This window comes from Mastigoproctus giganteus, chromosome 1, assembly GCF_048544385.1.
Source record: "Mastigoproctus giganteus isolate SK-2022 chromosome 1, ASM4854438v1, whole genome shotgun sequence".
Lineage (NCBI taxonomy): Eukaryota > Metazoa > Arthropoda > Arachnida > Uropygi > Thelyphonidae > Mastigoproctus > Mastigoproctus giganteus.
The window spans coordinates 231,383,956-231,401,807 of record NC_143575.1 but is presented as its reverse complement, the minus strand read 5'-3'; the positions used below and the strand labels follow the sequence as shown (position 1 = coordinate 231,401,807).

Below are 17,852 nucleotides of genomic sequence, written 5' to 3'. Positions count from 1 at the left end.
ATCAACTTTGTATGCTGTTACCATGGCAACGTGACTGTATCAGCTGGACTAGTTGGGATGTGGGCATCTAGTCCACTTAACTATCTGAAAATGGAGATGGAATTATTGAAGCGTAGCAATAAAGACTTATGTTCTCCAGTTCTGCCAGCAGGGCTAAAGTTAACCCACATGCTCAGCGGCCATTAACCTGGTCGCATACCATGACTCAATCCCCCGTCCAATCCAAGGATGTGAAGTTCAGGAAAAAGGTCTATACAGCGTTTCCGAATACGGCATGACATGTCGATGTGCGGCCGTATACTAACGGCGCGTAGTTCGGCTCCCCTCTACACTTTCTCGAGGAAGAAGAGTGAAAAACTGGAGAAGAATCCGCCATTACATCCATAATTCCACAAGGTTTTATGCTCAAGATACAATCATTACTCAAATTCAAAGGGGAAAAAATCTTTTAAGTTTGTTATAATATTTTGGAGCTATTTACAAAATAAAAACAATCTTTTCCCACAGAATCTCCAAAATTCTGTGGTCCAGGCGATCCTGGACCACAGAATTTTGGAATCCATAAAAGGAATCCTTTGATATAAAAAGTTTTTATAAACTGTTATCGGAACTGTTCACAAAGTGAGAAATAATATTTTCTCCTAACAAACTACGACGAATACAGAAGTGTTCGAAAACCAAATCAAAAAGGAAAATATTTTGGAGCTGCTCACAAAGTGAAGACAATGTTTTCTTTTAAAAAATAGCGAAATAGACACTTCGGAACTGTTCACGAAGTAAGAAACAAGATCCATCTCAAGAGTATTACTAGAAAGGTTACATCAGCGAGGACCTTATATAAAAATGCTTTTATTATTCACCTTAAGAACTTGGGCGATGCTCACAAAGTGCGAACTGTTTCCCCCTTAACGACACTTTCGGATCCTTCAATATAAAATGTTTTCATAAACGTTATAATTGCCTTAAAAAGGCATTTCGAAGCTGTTCACAAAGTGAGAAACTATACCTTCTCTTAAGAAACTGCCAAGAATGCAAAACCCTCGCATTCATTTATTATTTAAGAAACAAATTCCGTTTGGAAAGATAATAAACTCTCCACACATTCATACTTCTTCCCTATCCTCCCCCAAATTCCCCTTCGACATTAGCTGATAGTGTATTTCTTTCTTATTCTATCCTACACTCCGAAAATACACAACCCCCCCCCCTACTATCATTTACTCGCTAAGATAAATCCAGTCAATGGCTTCATTGGTGATGTATAACGTACAATTTCCATTCTTATCAGCTTTAAATAACATCTTACGAGGGGTAGGGGGGGAAAAGAGAGAGAGAAAGGCTTAGGAAAAAAAAACCCTCTTAATTAACCTCCCACCGAAAGCCAAGGAACACTACAATTAATTAGCGGGTCTACCTAATTCCTTCGCTAACATCAGAGCACCACCACCAACCACCACAATTCTTTTCGGAACTCTTCCCATTGAGCTCAACCTTAAAAATTGCTGTCATTAATAATTATCCACTGTTTACCAATGATATCTAAGAAATAGTTAGCGAAACAAGGGCTAATTGTTGTGTTTTTATCCGCGCGAGACTTCCTCACATCATCTAAACGGGGGGAAGTCTTAAAAAGGTTAAGATGGCTCGCCCAACTCTGATACAATTATATTTATTATGTCGTTAATTTGCAATTACTTCCAAAAGCAAGCTTATTTTTGCCAGCCAACCCTGCGTCTCTTGGCTAATGAACAGCATTATAATGGTGAAACATAACATTAATCTCATCGAGCGAAAGATTAGCCCTGCTGGTCCCTTCCTCTATTAATAGCGTTCGTTAATTGACTTAATTCTGTAATTTAGAGTTTTTTTCCCAACGTGTAATTCGTCCCACCCCCCCTTTTCTCTATTCCCCCTCTTTTCTCTTTCTATCTCTCTCTCTCTCCCTCTGCTGCACTGTATTTTAGAGTGTCTTAAAATATGCCCATAATTAAGCGGTTTGTTTGCAAGCCTTGCATTATCGGGGACGAAGCGAGGACAATTAGACAAATTTCTGTACTTTTTCCTTCGTTCGTGCCATTATTGTAAGCAATTAGTGGACACCAAATAAAACACATTAAATTCTGCTACAGAACCACGACACGAACCAAATGAGTGGGGGGGGGGGGGCAGAGAACAAATAGGTAGAAAGAAAATTACGAAAATTAGACACATGGATTGAAAGAAAGAGAGAATTAAGGGAATATGCGGGCAACAGGAATGAAAAGATGGAGCAAACAAGAAAGAAAAATTTGCTGTTTTAATCAGAACGAAGATGAGAACCTCTAGATGTGAAGCAGCGACTCTTCTGTTTAGTTATACTCGATCAAGTGCAAGTCACTTGTGGAAAGATCAGGGACATATATACGAACTGATTTGTTTTATTAGAAATTTACCAATAATGTTTGTGTGTTTCAAAAAAAAAAAAAAAAAAATCTCTTTCTGTTCAGGTTCATTCCCATTGCCAACTGGAGGAATTTTTAAAGCTCTCTTGTTGTTCGGTTTTAGGCCGTATTGCGCCATATGTAATATGTCTGTAAATTGCTTGTTTTTGGATGAAGTTTCCGGGATGAAAAACTATACAATCCACGCCTGAGGGTTGTGAAAAAGCTTTAGGAGAAAAATCTTTTCGATTGTTTATTTATTTTTCCTAAAATCATTATCGTCTGCAGTTATCCACACGTTTGGCAAAGAACCATCGGTTGTTTGTAACAATCCACGAAGATTTTTCCAAGAATGCGAGGACTCTGTCCTCTGCACTTGACTACGTGTCAATATCAACTATCCAACAATGCTTTAGTTATGAAGTGCCCGGAGGCTTCAGTCTGTTGGTAGTTTTGTAGACATCATTGTTGAAGTATTGAAATGTACGTACATGGCTAGCGCTTGCGCGGCAGGTACCTTGAGGACTTTAATAATCGCTATGAAATATCACCATCATTTTGTCCTAATGGGAATCCATCACCGAATATTCTATATCTGCTTGTCAAGTTTTTCCCGTCTTTTCTTTGTACGTCGTTGTATAGGAGATGGGAAGGGAGGGGGGAGGGGAAGGGGGAAAGGGAGTGGTGCATTGCACAGTCGCGCGGCAATGGGACTTTAGAGTCCGCGTGAGTTAATTCCGGCAGTTAACAGGCTAGCGGAAACCACATCGGGGTTACTCTGTTCACTTCCTTTGCGAACAATATCGCAGACGTACAGGCCTCTCTCTTTTTCTCTCTCTCTCTCTGGAGTACGCGGACATTCTATCACGGTTCTGCGTTCCAGCACTGGGGCCGTCCCAAGAAAAAGACAGAAAGGCGAAATGTTTTATTCAGTAATATCTTAACTGTCTTTCGTAGTAGGCGGATAATCAAAAGAAAAGAATAATCAAACAGTTAATTGTCCTTAAGATTTGCAGCGCCCTCTATCGACTTAACTGAACCTCCATAAATTACTGCCCCCATACTGTCTTCTTGATAAAGGGCCAAAGATATTTGGCTCCCCCTCTATAGTGAAATATACAAAACCGGACATGCGCAATGAGCTAATTGCTGACGTCAGTGTTTTAGCTTCATTAGAAGCAATTGTAATCGATGGAAATGTTGATGCTCTTTGGAGCCGATCACTATTCAAATAATGAAAAAAGAAACTTTTATAGTGTATTATATTTTGGAGCTGTTCACAAAGTAAAAACAATGTTTTCCCTTGGCAATAATTTCCAAATTCTGTGCATCCTTTAATCTAAAAAAGTTTTTATAAACTGGAGCTGTTCACAAAGTGAAGACAATATTTTCTTTTGAGGAATGGCGAGGAATGGAGACAGAAATGGGGCTGTTTAATGTAAAATGTTTTTAAAGAGTTCTAAATATCTTTGGGACTGTTCACCAAGTAAGAAATAAGTTCATCTGAGGAGTATTACTAGAAAAGTACGTTTGAGAGATTACTGTTCGCAAATTAACGGAACTGGGTTAGACCCGCGTTTTAACACCACATAAACTTATGCAGATTTTCAACAAAAAGAAAAGCCATGACCGATACAGATATTTGTAAATTACTAGTTGTCTGGAAATGGAGAAAAATCCACGATGGTACAAATATGTAAACAAAGGGTTAAGTGTAGTTGGTTAGCGATTGTATGCTTATGTTTGACAAGTTGATTAACAGTTGCTGGTTGAACAACATGCCCTGTTCTTTGCTCTCATTATGTTCAAACAGGATTTTGGAGTAGATGCTGTTGTCTGGCGTTAATTTAATTGCATACCAGAGTTGAATTCTGACTGACTCAAGACCTCGGCATACAACAGAAATAATGATCAATTTCATGATGATATTTTCGGGGGTGGTGTAGGGGGGAAAGCTGTTGTCTAGTAGAGATGTTTATCTGTTTTTTATCCTCATTTCGAAGACCCCTTCCCACTTAATTTATGTTTCGGAAAGCCTGCAGATTCCCAAAAAAATTTAAGAAACATACAAGAAGGAAAGAAAAGAAAAAAAAAACAGAAAGGGGCAGAACAAATCACCGAAACTCTAGCCCCGACATCACGTTACCGTACTGTGAGTGACGTGGTTCTAAGCCAAGGAACAATCACCTGTGTCGTCAGAAATCTACGGCAGATCCGACCTTCGACAATGAGACGCTGATGTCCTCCTAATGCGCCCATTACACGGTTCACTCGACGGAACATTACCCGAGCCATGGCCGTCCACCTGTCGTGACAGCTAGGCACAGGCCCGCAGGCAAAGAACATTGTCGTGCAACCTAATGGCTTTGCGTGCGACCGAGTGCGGTGAACATCAGAGGTCATCCGGCACCTCCCACCCATTAGAATGTGTGGTAGCTATTAAAATGTCACCTGGCACGGAGGGTGATTCAATCAGCCCTGCAGTGTACGCAAAGAAAAAAAAATTTCCCCGACTGTGTGGAACTTCTTTTTAAAAAGAAAAGAGAAGAAGAAAAGCGATAGATGCGTTATGGAAGATCCTGAAAAGGAACAAACCCCTCCCACGTCCCTCTCATTGATGAATCGAATCAGTGGACACAAATTCCGACTGATTTGCTCAATTCTATAAGTTAATGAAACGTGACAAAATTTAAAACACATTTCATTAGACCAAAAGACATTTTTAATATCTTTTGGTCTAATCAAACTCCTCGTGGAGGACACTTTATAGAAGTTTTTGGTGTGTAAAGTATTTTTCGAGTAAGGCCAATACTAATCCTTCTGTGTCCCAAAACATCCCAAAGATATTCGGGTGGTCTCAGATATGAGTGGGCTGGAAATGGTAGGTTTCCAGCCCACTCCATCAACTGAACTCATTAAAGAGTTGAACTCAATGGGTTCTTATGTTCATTACGATTCTGTTTGATCACACGCACTTGTTCCACGTGCTTGAACTTTCTAGATGAACAGCAAAGCGAAATAAAATGAAGGATTGAAAGATAGTTTGAATTTGTAACTTAATCCCCAATGTATTTTTTATCACCCACTCTGCTTACCACTTAAAGATCCCCATAAACATACCATACTGCGAAAAAATACTGGTGGAATCGATTCAGTGGAACTAATCATATGAATATCATACTAACGTCTTTTGGTTATAACAGTATATCAATAATCCTGTGGACACCATGTAAATCTTAGAAGAAATCCCTTTTCTTATGGTCTTCTGCTTTTATTTATTTATTTTATTTATTTGCAGTAATTACTTCATTCTGTTATATTCTACATCGCGTTTAAAAACCTGTGATTTGCTCATTAATCGATTATGTAGCTACTATAAAATTCGATTTTTACGTTAGTAGATTACAACAATGGAAGAAAGATGTCGGTTGCATAGTTACAATGGAAAGTGTCATATTATCAACAATGAAAGATAGAAGTCAGTTTCATAGCAACAGTGGAAGGTGTCATATTACCAACAATCGAAGAAAAGAATCAGTTTCATAGTAACAGCGAAATGTCTCGTGTTATGTTCCAACAATGGAAGAAAGGAGTCAATTTCATAGCAACAAGAGAACGTATCAAATTACAATAAAGAAATTGACCAAAAAATTTTCCCTCCCCCCACGACTCTGTAAATTGAAGTCCTAAATAATTGATAGATATATTTTTGTCTATCATACAATGAAGAATAATAGGACGAATGAAAATTTTAAATATACAACTGTCACCATGGCAACCATACACATTGTTGCGTGCATAACTTGCAAAATGATCTCTGAAAACATCCGGAAAATTAGGCCTAAAAATTTTTCTTTGCCCGTTTATTTATCTCGTTACAGAGCCATCGAGGGCGCACATACAAACAGAGGTGTGTGTGTGTGCGCGTAACCAAAACATCCTTCGTACGAAGCGGGGAGCGACATACGAGTGTGGTTTTACGATAAGTCAAACAAATAAATCCTGGCGGAGCATTGTTTTGCTGAGAGATCCTAGTCTGGCAGGAACCCACTTAAACACGGGGCCCCCAGCAACCTTGTTTGTTTCGGCTGGCTTCATACGTCTCTAGTTTGCTCGGGGTGGCGAGATGGAATGTTTCGCCGCTTACCTTTCGCTACTCTTGCTGACCTGAGTTGACTGAGAGTCGCCATGCATCGCTGGCTCGCTCTCTTTCGCGTGCGCCTTCGCCGTGCAAGATAGCAGTGCAATAGGAGTAGGTTGGCGAGGAGGGAGGGGAGGTCTATCTGCAGAAACGGAAGACGGCGGCCAGTAATGGGTTTATCAACGGTCGCCTTATTGGGTTAGTTCCTGGTCTGACGTAGCGGACTGATAATATACAGACGCACGTTCCACACAACAACCCTAATAGACATTTTCCCATTGCACTATACGCCTGCCTTTTTATGGGGGAGATATTACGGGCACACAGTTGTGTGCCCGTAATATTGAGCCGAAACCGTAAAATTGAGCCGAAATTGTCTACCTCCGTGTTATCGAAGTTTTTGCCGATTGACCCCGTTCGTTAAGAACCCCAGAGGAAATGGTGGAAGATTCATTTAGAAGATTCTGATAGTTGGTTATGGAAAAGGACTCGTTTACATCGTCCAGAACACGTATATCGTACCCCAAAGGGGGGGGAGCTTATAAGGGGTCAACAGGGCCGGCTTTAGGGTGAGGTCACTGAGGCACTACGTTAAGAACCGTTCGTTAAAAACTCCAGAGGAAATGGTGGAAGATTCATTTAGAAGATTCTGATAGTTGTTTATGGAAAAGGACTCGTTTACATCATCCAGAACACGTAGGTCGTACCCCAAAGGGGGGGGGGATCTTATAAGGGGTCAACAGGGCCGGCTTTAGGGTAAGGTCACGTAGGCAGTGGCCTAGGGGCGCAAACTGGTAAAATTATTCATTCTAATGAAAATCTTCGCATCGGCAGGAGGGGGCACCATCAGTCAATGTGGCCTAGGGGCACCATAGTCCCTTGGGTCAGCTGATGAATCTCTAGGTTCAAAATCATCCCTCTTTAAAAGTACTTCAAACTCTTCCGAATCGTATAGTACCGATAACACTGCCCTCTGGTGGCATGTACCTTAATTATAACCGAGCGGGGGATCCTCAGAAAAAGTGAGGAAGATCAAAATGGCTGAAGCCATTATTAATGACGAGTACTGCAGTGGGAGACAATAAAACACACTTCAATTTTCCTGTCGCTTTAATTAATGATGCTGGCTGTATTTTACAAAAAGAGATAGACAGACAATGCCAACTTCTGGGTCTTGTCACTTAACCTTTATCGAGGGGGAGGGGTTGTGCATTAAGCGTGTACAAAACGATGGGAAAGGACATTGTACAATGGCATGGCACACCTGTATGACTCCAACAGATATAAATGGGTTAAGGTGTTTGGAATACGCATGCTCAGAGACAACTAATGGACCGAACTTGCAGTATTGCGAATTGTACTCACACAAGGACTGATCTCGATACGCAAAATGACACGAGGGGATCAGAATAAGCAGAGAAGGGTGGTAATAATTCCGGTACACAAATATTTACATTTGTACCACGTGATTATGTAGAGTTGGCTGTCATTGTGTGTGACCATGACATGGATTTTCAAGATGCAGAATACTTCCAGAGCTGTATATGTCGCCTACAGCTGTTTTTTTTTTTAATTTAATAAATTACTAAAAGTTCTAGGGCAGCACCCCGACCAACTTCCCCCTAAGGGGACGCTACTGATTTTATCTACATCCGGAACCGGACAACTAGATTCAGACGATATTCAGTCTTTCTCGTTCATTGTCACAGTTGTATGTTTCATTAGTGAAATATCACAAATCCGCGAATTCAGTCATTGTTGCATTCTCGCGCCAAGTTCCACGTGCTCATATGATTGTCGATTTCATCTTTTGGAAATTACGAGTACCTTAAAGTACGTTAGAGTAAAAACTTATCAACAGTTTTGAAATAAATAAAAACGAGATCACAGCGACCTCTATTAGCTACAAAATATCTTAAAAATCGTAACAGATTAGGTGAAGTCTAACAAATCAGTTAATTCCATTGTTTCTTATTTTGGAGTCAGCGTAGGTGTGTGTATCCCGCGCGCGCACACACGCACACGCCCTGACATTTGCGGAAGGAGTGCGAGCATTTCGTATACTTCGTCCCCCTTTAGCGTGAATCTCACGTCTTCTGTTTGGCGTCGCCTGTTGAAGGGCAACATCCATCTCTCTACAGATGGCCATGAAATATGCAACGTCAGTCCTTGAAGATAAAGCAGGCAAGGTGGAAACGACATGCCCAGATGATGGCATTTGCATATATGCATAGCTACAATAACGGTTGCCACTCTGCCCTTGCTGATCTGATTGCCGTACTCTTGCTCGTAGCTCGCGTTCCTTTCTGACGGGGGTCCCCTTCGGCAGCCGAAAAAAGCTACCACAACGAACGGATCTAGTTAGGTATGTGTACAGTGGTGTAGAGCAGATTGGCTGCGTATAGCGCTCAGAGCGACATCTTCCATTCAAATCTACCATCAAGTAATTTTGTAAATAAAGTCGGGGTAGCAGAAAGGGTAGAAAGATGGGGTTATGGTGAAAGATAAAAAAAAAAAATATGCGCAAATGCATACGTGAAGTATTTCTGTTTGCTCGAAGGCTGCGACTCCACACAAACACTGGAAGGAATGTTAAACAGCCATCTCTACAGACTTTATATTACCGGCCCTTAATTGGCAATAGCATATAGTATTCTGCATCTTTCACGTGTAGAATTATTTAATAGCCTTTCCCTGGTTTGGTAGAAAGCTCTCCCCCCCCCACCTCCCTCACACGCTTTCCTTCTCACTGGTTAAGTAACTACTCTTACCATCTTTTTCCTTTTTTTTTTACTTCTAAGACGTTCAAAGGACTGTTTCAAGCTTAAGTGTTTTCTACAGTTTTGAGTTAATAAAGAAGAGGTGTGCGAAGACTTGAAGACTTTCCCTTCGTTAGAGATCAGAAGAATTTTCTTACCACATATGAGGGTTGTTTTGAAATTTTAATGGACCTTCTTCACTATGTAGGATTACGTTTTCGCTGGCCATTAAAAGTGTTTTAAAAAAATCTAAAATTCCCTTTCCGGTAGTTTCTTTTGACAATCACTACCTCGCGCGTTCTCTGTCTCCCCCCCTCAGTATACAGCCCCTCGGGTATCAGTTGAGTGATGCTAATCTACCTACTTAATCCCGCCTAAGGCACAACCAGAGTAAATGGAAATAACAGAAAACTTAAGAATCTTCTGGAGTTGTTGTTGAGTTTTTTTTTTTTAGTGCAATTTAAAACGGGGAAAAAAATACTTGTTTCCATGGCAACCGAGGAAACTTTTTTTCGGATTCGTATAGCTTCTACAGTGCTAATTATGTCTCTGAACACCGTTTCCCCCTTAATATTCCACAGCTTTATCCCCTAACCCCAGTATCACGTGACTAATAATACATCTAAAGCATTACTTCGTTTTGGTTCCTGGACTTGCTGATTTCTAACATATGCTTCCCTGACGAGCCCCCAACAAGTACGAAACTACAATTTTTAAGTGTGAAACGTAAACCAGCATATTTTTAGTTCCCTTTTTTCTTATCATTAACTTTATTTAATAACACTGGGAGGAAGATCCTTTCCCCCCCTCCACTACATCTTACGGCACTCTTCGGTGTCCTTACCAATCTCCCCCTCCCCCCCGCGTACCAAGAAACCATAAAGAGATGTCAAACCGGTAGGCTAATGATCGGGTTGACACTCTAATAACATTAATGACGATGTGTCAGTAATTATTGATGTGAGAGGTCACCGAATTATGTGTACTTTGAAAGTCAATGGGATTCGCAGACCTCCCTTTGTGTCTTTAGGCACAGACGCTACCGTGACCAATCGTATTCCGAATTTTAATTGACCCAATGTTTGTCTATGGAAGAAGAAGACAGACAACCCAAGAGACATGCAGCGCTATTGTCTTAAGAAAAGTGGAGATTAGCATGAATGTTTGGTACAGATCATATCATCTAAGAATGTGACAGTGGCTTCACCTATTTAATAAGAAAGCGAGAAGATACGATATAAGACTTGTATAGAACTACGAGAAGAAAATAGAAAATTTAAAAGGGAATTGCTGCCTTTTTAAAGTTACTAATTTGATCCCCTTCACCCCAGTTAAGGGCCCAGAGATGACAGTACATTGTCTGTAATTTGTGCGCATCTTTTGGGTGCTTTGTGAGATGGGATTCGGACCCTGACTTCTATAGTGTCCCAAGAAATTTGAATGCTACTTAAGCTTGAAAAATCAGCATATCCATTAATCCCAATTTTACAAAAAAGATAAACGTCTGGGTGGTAGGAAGTGGAGTGAGGTTGTAATGTAAGGATGGGGTCTTTGGTTAAAAAATCGAAGATTTTTACAGGAGGAGTTTAAAGGACACAACTCCACTGTATGGGAGGTAGGTTAACACTTATTGAGTCACAAACACAAAAAAAAAAACACTTCGCTCACCCCTCAGGGATGTGGCACATCTGTTGTAAAGAAATATTCAATGATCTCGGTTGTAAAGGGGTCCCTATCACAAATCCTGGGTGTGTGATTATCCCCTACTTTTACGCGTAATTTTTCTTTCATTCTGATTTGGTTTTCTTCACTCCTTTGCCTTCGCGAGCCCACGCTGCGATTCTATTCTCCACACACTCTCCACTTGTCCATCAACGAGACATGTGGTGGATAGAGATCACCACGCCTTGTTGATCGTGTTGGCACTCACATCTTAATCTAATGCATGTATACAGACCTGGCAAAAGCTACATCATTTGTAAGATGTCATGTGACTTTCAATGTATTTTTCGTGATGAAATAAAACCAATATTCAACGTTGCGTAATGAACACTGTGTGCGCACTGTTTTGTTTCCAATTCTCTTCCTCAGTGCAACTGGCAATTCGGCTGCTTCATTATATAATTTATTCGGTCTGTTTCTTACAGTCCATTGTTGAAATCCACGTGCAGTTTTCAAACACGCGAAACAAGGCAACCAAAAGAAAAAAAAAACACTTAGTAATGTCAATTCACATGTCGTTTGGCGTTATAATTATTGCCGGGGGTTGGTGTGTGCACGTCTGAAGAGATGTTTATCTGTAGCTAAATAAAGGATAAACGCTTAGAATAATATAAAAAAAAGTTGCAGAAAAGTTCCAGGAGATGGAAAAGTATATATAATTTCAGGATTGTAACTTTTGCTTTAAGCAGTACTTTTATCCAACTATATTTAGAAACAATAGTTTCTTGTATTGTTCTTAATAGCGATAGCAACACAAGGAAGAAATAACTTTTTCTTCTTGCCTATCTGATCTCGCGGGGTACTGCAAAATGAGTCAGTTTAAAATAAGAGAAACCGACTACAAACGTTTTGTACATTACAACAATGACAAAAACTGCCAACAGTTAAAACCGCATGAAATATCGTTTGCTTTTTTAGCGAAAGATACAACTTGTATGTTTCATTTACAAGATCGTCTGCATGCAGAACTTTGTACGTTTCATTGTTCGAGATCGTCTGCATGCAGAAATTTGTGTTTCATTGTTCAAGTTCGTCTGTACGCATAATTAGTCGAATATTATGGAATATTGGGATAAATAGAGGCTGGTACTGTTTGCCGAGCACCTTGTTCTAGAATTTAACTCGAAATATAGTATTTAAGTTGTCTAACCTTTTTCTCTCTGCCATATTGGCTTCCTTTTAGATTGATTGTAAGGATGCCATGTTATCGGTATCTTCCCTGAGGTAACAGTCGACAAGAATCTCTCCGTAAGTGACGTAAATACCAGTAATAAACTTCTAACGACGGACTCTGTATACGTCATCCCCGATTTGTCTCACCCTCTTCTCTGTTACAGAGAGATTGTTGATTTTTGGCTTGCGCGAGTCGTTAAGTTCATTTTTATGTCCTTACTGCACAGCCCAAGATGTGGCCAGTTAAAGTGAGTTTCGTGTGTTCCCTAAGCTTAGTAAATAACTTCCCCCCAAAAGTCTATTACAGTTCAGATTGTATCTTGGTGGATCGAGTCGACTGATATTAGAATCATCTTAAATGTTGAAGATGGGCTTAATATTTGTGGACTGTAGGCAGGATTAGATCCGAGAGGTAATTCTTCGCAAGGGTTCGACTTGAGATTCTCCCCGCGTGAAAAAAAAAAAAAAAAAAAAAGAGTGTGGGGTTCTGTTTTCACGGTAAAGAAAAAGCAGACGAAAAGTGAGTGTGGGGATCTGTTTTCATGGTAAAGAAAAAGCAGACGAAAAGTGAGTGTGGGGATCTGTTTCATGGTAAAGAACAAACAGACGAAAATGAGTGTAGGGATCAGCTTTTGTGGTAAAGAAAAAGCAGACGAAAAGTGAGTGTGCGAATCTACTTTGGTGGTAAAGGAAAACCAGACAAAAAATGAATGTAGGGATCTGTTTTCATGGTAAAGAAAAAGCAGCCGATATCAGCGTCATCATCTAAAATCCTTGGGGGGTTCATGGAAGCTTTCGTCTGCAAATAACAGAGTTTGCTCCTCTGTGTGTGTGTGTGTAGTATTCGGGCTTAATACCCGGGTTAAATTATAACAGGTAGTTAAAATAAACCAATTATCAACTTTTTTATTTTATTTTTAATTACTGAAGGATCTTTTACCAAACGAAACTGTATGCCACATCCCGAGAGATGGCATATACTAAAATACTCAGGTTTTAGAATTAGGCCTAATGTTCATTACATTAGCACGATGTTAAGCCTAACTTTCGTTAATTAAAGGGGAGGGCTCATCCACTTAAAATAATAAATAAATAAAACGAACTTGTCAATACCATCCTGCTAACATTAAACTCCAACTGCCTACTCTTGCACTACTTTCAAACTTTTTTTTTTATGTGATTGACGATCGCTAGTATGAAGGCTGCCAGGTTCAATCCACGGAGATGCTTTGCTTCATGTTACTGATCGTGGACAAATTCCACAGAACAGTTTTCTGAAACCCAAAACCGTTAAAACAGAACCAGCGATTTCCAAACTTTCAGGACAGCAATTCCTAACCTATTTTTATTTGGTATCACCATCAAAAAGATACTTCAGATCCATCTATTTGAATCCGTGGCCATTTTAAATCAACGATTCTGTGACTAACCACACTCAAAGTCATGACACTCTAATTAAGCAATATCCAAAGATCAGGCTCTCCAAAGGAAGTGGATTATCCCATACCATCAACATTCTAAATAGTAGGATTCATACTGAAAGGTGTATACAGCATAAGGCTAATTGGCATCATATTGCCGGGCCAAAAGGTTGGCCAGCCTTGTTACTTATATGGTGTTCATCCCTTGATGCATGATTTCTTCTTCTTCTTTGGTCCTTAGCTGGCCAAGGATCTTGATGCATGATTTACACCTCATTTGATTATTTTCACAATTATACACCTTTTTAATGACAAGATTATTGTTTTTGCCTATTGTTCTGCTTTGGAGATAAGTTGAAAGCAGATTTGTGAAGTATACAATGACATATAAAAATGTAAATAAAATTAGGAACCTCAATCATTAAGCCTAACTGATATTATTAATTCTCTCAAAGTTCCTGTTGGGCGCATGAGCAGAAAGTGACAATGTACACATTTAAACATTAGGACAGTTTACACAGGATCGAATATGGCTGTCAAAGATAGCTAACTGTTAAAAATCACGTGACATTTTGGTTCAGCTCCTTGATTAATCGAAGCAGAATGAGTATGAAGCATAAGACAGTTCATTTATTACTTCTCAACCCCCCTATATATGTTATAAAGATGACATAAACGTACACGTTACCTAAAAAGTAAGACTGTAACAACTTCATGACCAGGAGATCAAGGTAAACGGGGTCTTATAATTTTTAGGCCTATCTTATGTATTTATTCAACAATGGTGTATAGCGAATAGTTATACTAAATTCTAGAAACAGAAATTACGTTTAATATAAGGTACTGCGCATAGATTACAGCTTGTAGGCTGAAGTTGCGCGTAAGTAAAGAGTCCAACAAGAATTGTTAATTGTTGTACACAAAAGTCGTCTGCTAAAAGTACACGCCTTCTGTTCAACGGTAATCTATTGATGGAATCTACAAGTTGTCTGCTAAAAGTATACACATTCTATTCGGCAATAACCCATTGATGAAATCTAAAAGTCGTCTGCTAAAAGTACACATTCTATTCGACAACAATCCATTGATGAAATGTAAATGTCGTCTGCTAAAAGTACACATATTCTATTCGACAATTTATTGGTGAAATCTACAAGTAAGTCGTCTGCTGAAAATACACACATTCTATCGACAATAATCTATTGATGTAATCTACAAGTAAGCATATTTTTGTTAAATCATCGAATGCTGTTGCTAAGTTACCAGAGTATTGTTGAAAGGAACTGTTTGTGAGGATATTTTGTAAAGTTAAAAATGTTGAAGTGCCCGACGATTTCTAAAAACAAAGATGGAAAGAAATCTTTGCGTATATTTTGAGTATCTTCTGTTGGTCCTAGGGTGAAGACTGATGTAAGAAGCTATAGTCATCCAAAGTGGGGGGGATGCATACCACCTAAAAATGGAACAGACGATTAAGGAGTTTTTGGAGAGAATGTCACTAAGCCTAATTTGAGTATGTGGTGTAAATGGGTTGGTAAAGGCGAAAAATCTCCTTAAGGATACACTTTAACGTGGTAAATATTTACATAACTTCTAGAAGGAACTTAAGATGGTGAAAAGGCAATGGAATTACTCACCTGTGGTAAAAAGGACTATTGCTTTGAGACAGCTGTATTCTGCAGCGTCAACGTGGAGAGCTTTTAACTTTTCCACTTGCTCTTGGAAAATACGAATGTGGTCCATAAAAGCCACCACCCTGTCGGCAGCCATAGGAGACGCATGAAGTCCTGCAGCGGCTAGAAGGGGGGCCACGTGTAATGGCATTGAACACTGGGAAGCATTGAGCACAAACAGTTCGCTCCACACTAGACGTAACAAAGCAACTTGATCTGTGACCTGGAGGTCAGGAAAGAATGGGATGTTCCGAGCCCACTCGACGGCACTGAACAATAGCCTGGCTGCGAGTTCACAGATATTGTCAATACCCATAATATTGTTCGGCTGCATGCACTGGGCATATCGAGAAGGTGGGTAGGGTTCAGCTCGCAAGAGTAAGGAGATGAAACTGGACAAATACGAATGACCATTAAGTGTCTCTCCGTTGGTCAAGGCCATCTGTCCCGGTAGAGGGTGTTGAGTCGGTGGCACTCGACCCCGCTGGACAGCTATGGGACAGAAAACACAGCATGAGGGGCTTACTTTGCAACAGGTTTCGCAAGCCATATATTGCAGAGCCATAACTACAGTTAAAAGAATTCATATCAACATTACGAAACAATTCACACGCACATTTATACAAACACACATACACAGCCGTAAGTCGCGTGGCAGCGTGCGACTTTCCCGGCCCACAAATGTTAGCACACATGCGTCTGCTTTCTCCCTCGCGTCTCTTGTGACGCACCCCGCCTCCTTGTGCAGAGACATCGGAGTGAGAATCAAACGCAAGCGGGCTAGCTTTTTCATACTGCCAACAAACGCGACGAAGTCGGCGGTGGGGTTGAGGGGTGGTAAGTGGTATGAATGTCGCTGCGGAAGCAGCGCCTGTTTAAATACGCACGTGCGAAAAACGTGGAACCACCTGTTAATTGCAGTAAAGTATTGGGCCGGCGAGGGGGAACAAAACGAAAATATTTAAGAAAAAAAAAATTTTTTTAAAGGCGATTAAAAATTTGAGAAAAAATTGCTTTTTAAAAGTTGAGTTTTCTTTTTTTTTTAAAAAAGAAAGACTGAGGGAATGTTGTTTATTCGACGAGAGGGGCCACTGAAACTGAAATTTCTGACCGGGCCTGTTGAGCCGACACAAGTTATTAGCAGTCGCCATTAGTCTTGACATCTGGCCTTTGACCTCCGCTTTTACTAACGTACGCCGAATAAACCTGAAATGTAAAAGAGGAAATAATCCAGAGAAAACCGCGCTTTTTGCGTGCACGCCGGTAAATCGTGCGAACTTTAGACGGGAGTGACCAGACATGACTAAACGATAAGCATCGACGACACGACGCGTGAACTTTGTGCAGACCCACAGAGGCCAGACATCTAAGGGTCAGGGGAACGTACAACCCCACCGCAGCACTCAACGAAGATCAAGGGGGAGCTAACCTGGGCACCTACCCTCCCTGCGCATGCCCATCTTCAGGCATTTCTTGAGGCGACAATACTGGCACTGGTTCCTGTGGTGCTGGTCGATGGGGCAGTTCCGATTGCCCCGGCACGTGTACGTCAGGTTCCTCCGGACACTTCGCTTGAAGAACGACTTGCACCCTTCGCACGTGAACTGGCCGTAGTGCTTCCCGCTGCTCTTGTCGCCGCACACCACGCACTCGATGTGTTGCTGGTTCTTGTCCGAGCTGGACGGCGTACTGGGCTGCGGAGGTTGAGGTGGGCCGTTCTGGGATGGAGGCTGAGAGGCAAGGTCCGTCTCGGCTGCCGTGCTGCCCGTGGTGGGGGCTGGATCCCGCCACGGAGTCACGGCAAGGGCCATTCTACGACTCTACTGTCTTCTCCGTAGTAGTAGCAGTCTGCGGCGACGAACACGATGCGGAAATGGAGAGCCAGGCCTACGAACGGCAGCGGCCGTAGCTCGCGGTGGTAGTGACGACGTGGGAGTGACACAGCCCACGCCCCGCGTATCCTCCCGTAGATACGGACGGTAAGACCTTCGCCACTATTCCTGAAAGGTGAGCTTCGAACACGCCGCAGCGTCGTCCTGTCGAAAGCAAGTCAGGCGGGAGACTGCCGTACGCCACCGACCGTCACATGAACAAGTCACCCCCCCTGCCGTAGTGGCAAACACCAAACTTGAACCGGGTTTGCGCGTGAACTTGCGTGAACTGGGGCCTTGATGTCGCGGTGATCGAGACTGTGCCCCGCCGTCGGAGCATCAGCGTCTGACTGGACTTGCCTACTCTGAACTATGACACGGCAGTTGAAACTGTTCGGTTGGCATGGCAACAGCTTCCATATATGGCAAAACGTGTCATTAAAGTTCAAGAAGCCTATTAGCAACTGATAATCCCGGCCTAGGCGGTCATGCCCTCCAGGCAATCAGGGCATGACTGGGAAGCCCCGAACTGTTCTCCCATTGGTTGACAGCGCCTAATGCTAGCCTGGGCATATTGTCACTGCAGCGTGCGGTTCATATCCTTGCGCAGCGTGTTCACGCGCGCCGAACGCGAGCCGTTGCGTGGTAGAGGTCATGTGGGTAGTGGGGCCA

At 41.4% G+C, this 17,852-nt stretch overlaps 1 protein-coding gene across 2 annotated transcripts in view; it reads right to left on the bottom strand.

Annotated features, from left to right (window-relative positions):
• Positions 1-17,734, bottom strand: part of LOC150091594 (COUP transcription factor 1-like) — a 68,460-nt gene extending 50,726 nt beyond the window's left edge. Inside the window, exons 1-2 of one of the 2 annotated variants that reach the window (XM_090376245.1) lie at positions 16,739-17,734; positions 15,274-15,801 (exon numbers count right to left, since the gene is read on the bottom strand). In XM_090376245.1, the coding sequence (XP_090232371.1) occupies positions 15,274-15,801; positions 16,739-17,120 (910 nt within the window). In that variant the 5' untranslated portion in view covers positions 17,121-17,734. The remainder of the gene's footprint in view (positions 1-15,273; positions 15,802-16,738) is intronic. The other variant, XM_090376249.1, reaches the window with a different exon arrangement.
• Between the last annotated feature and the right edge of the window lie 118 nt (positions 17,735-17,852).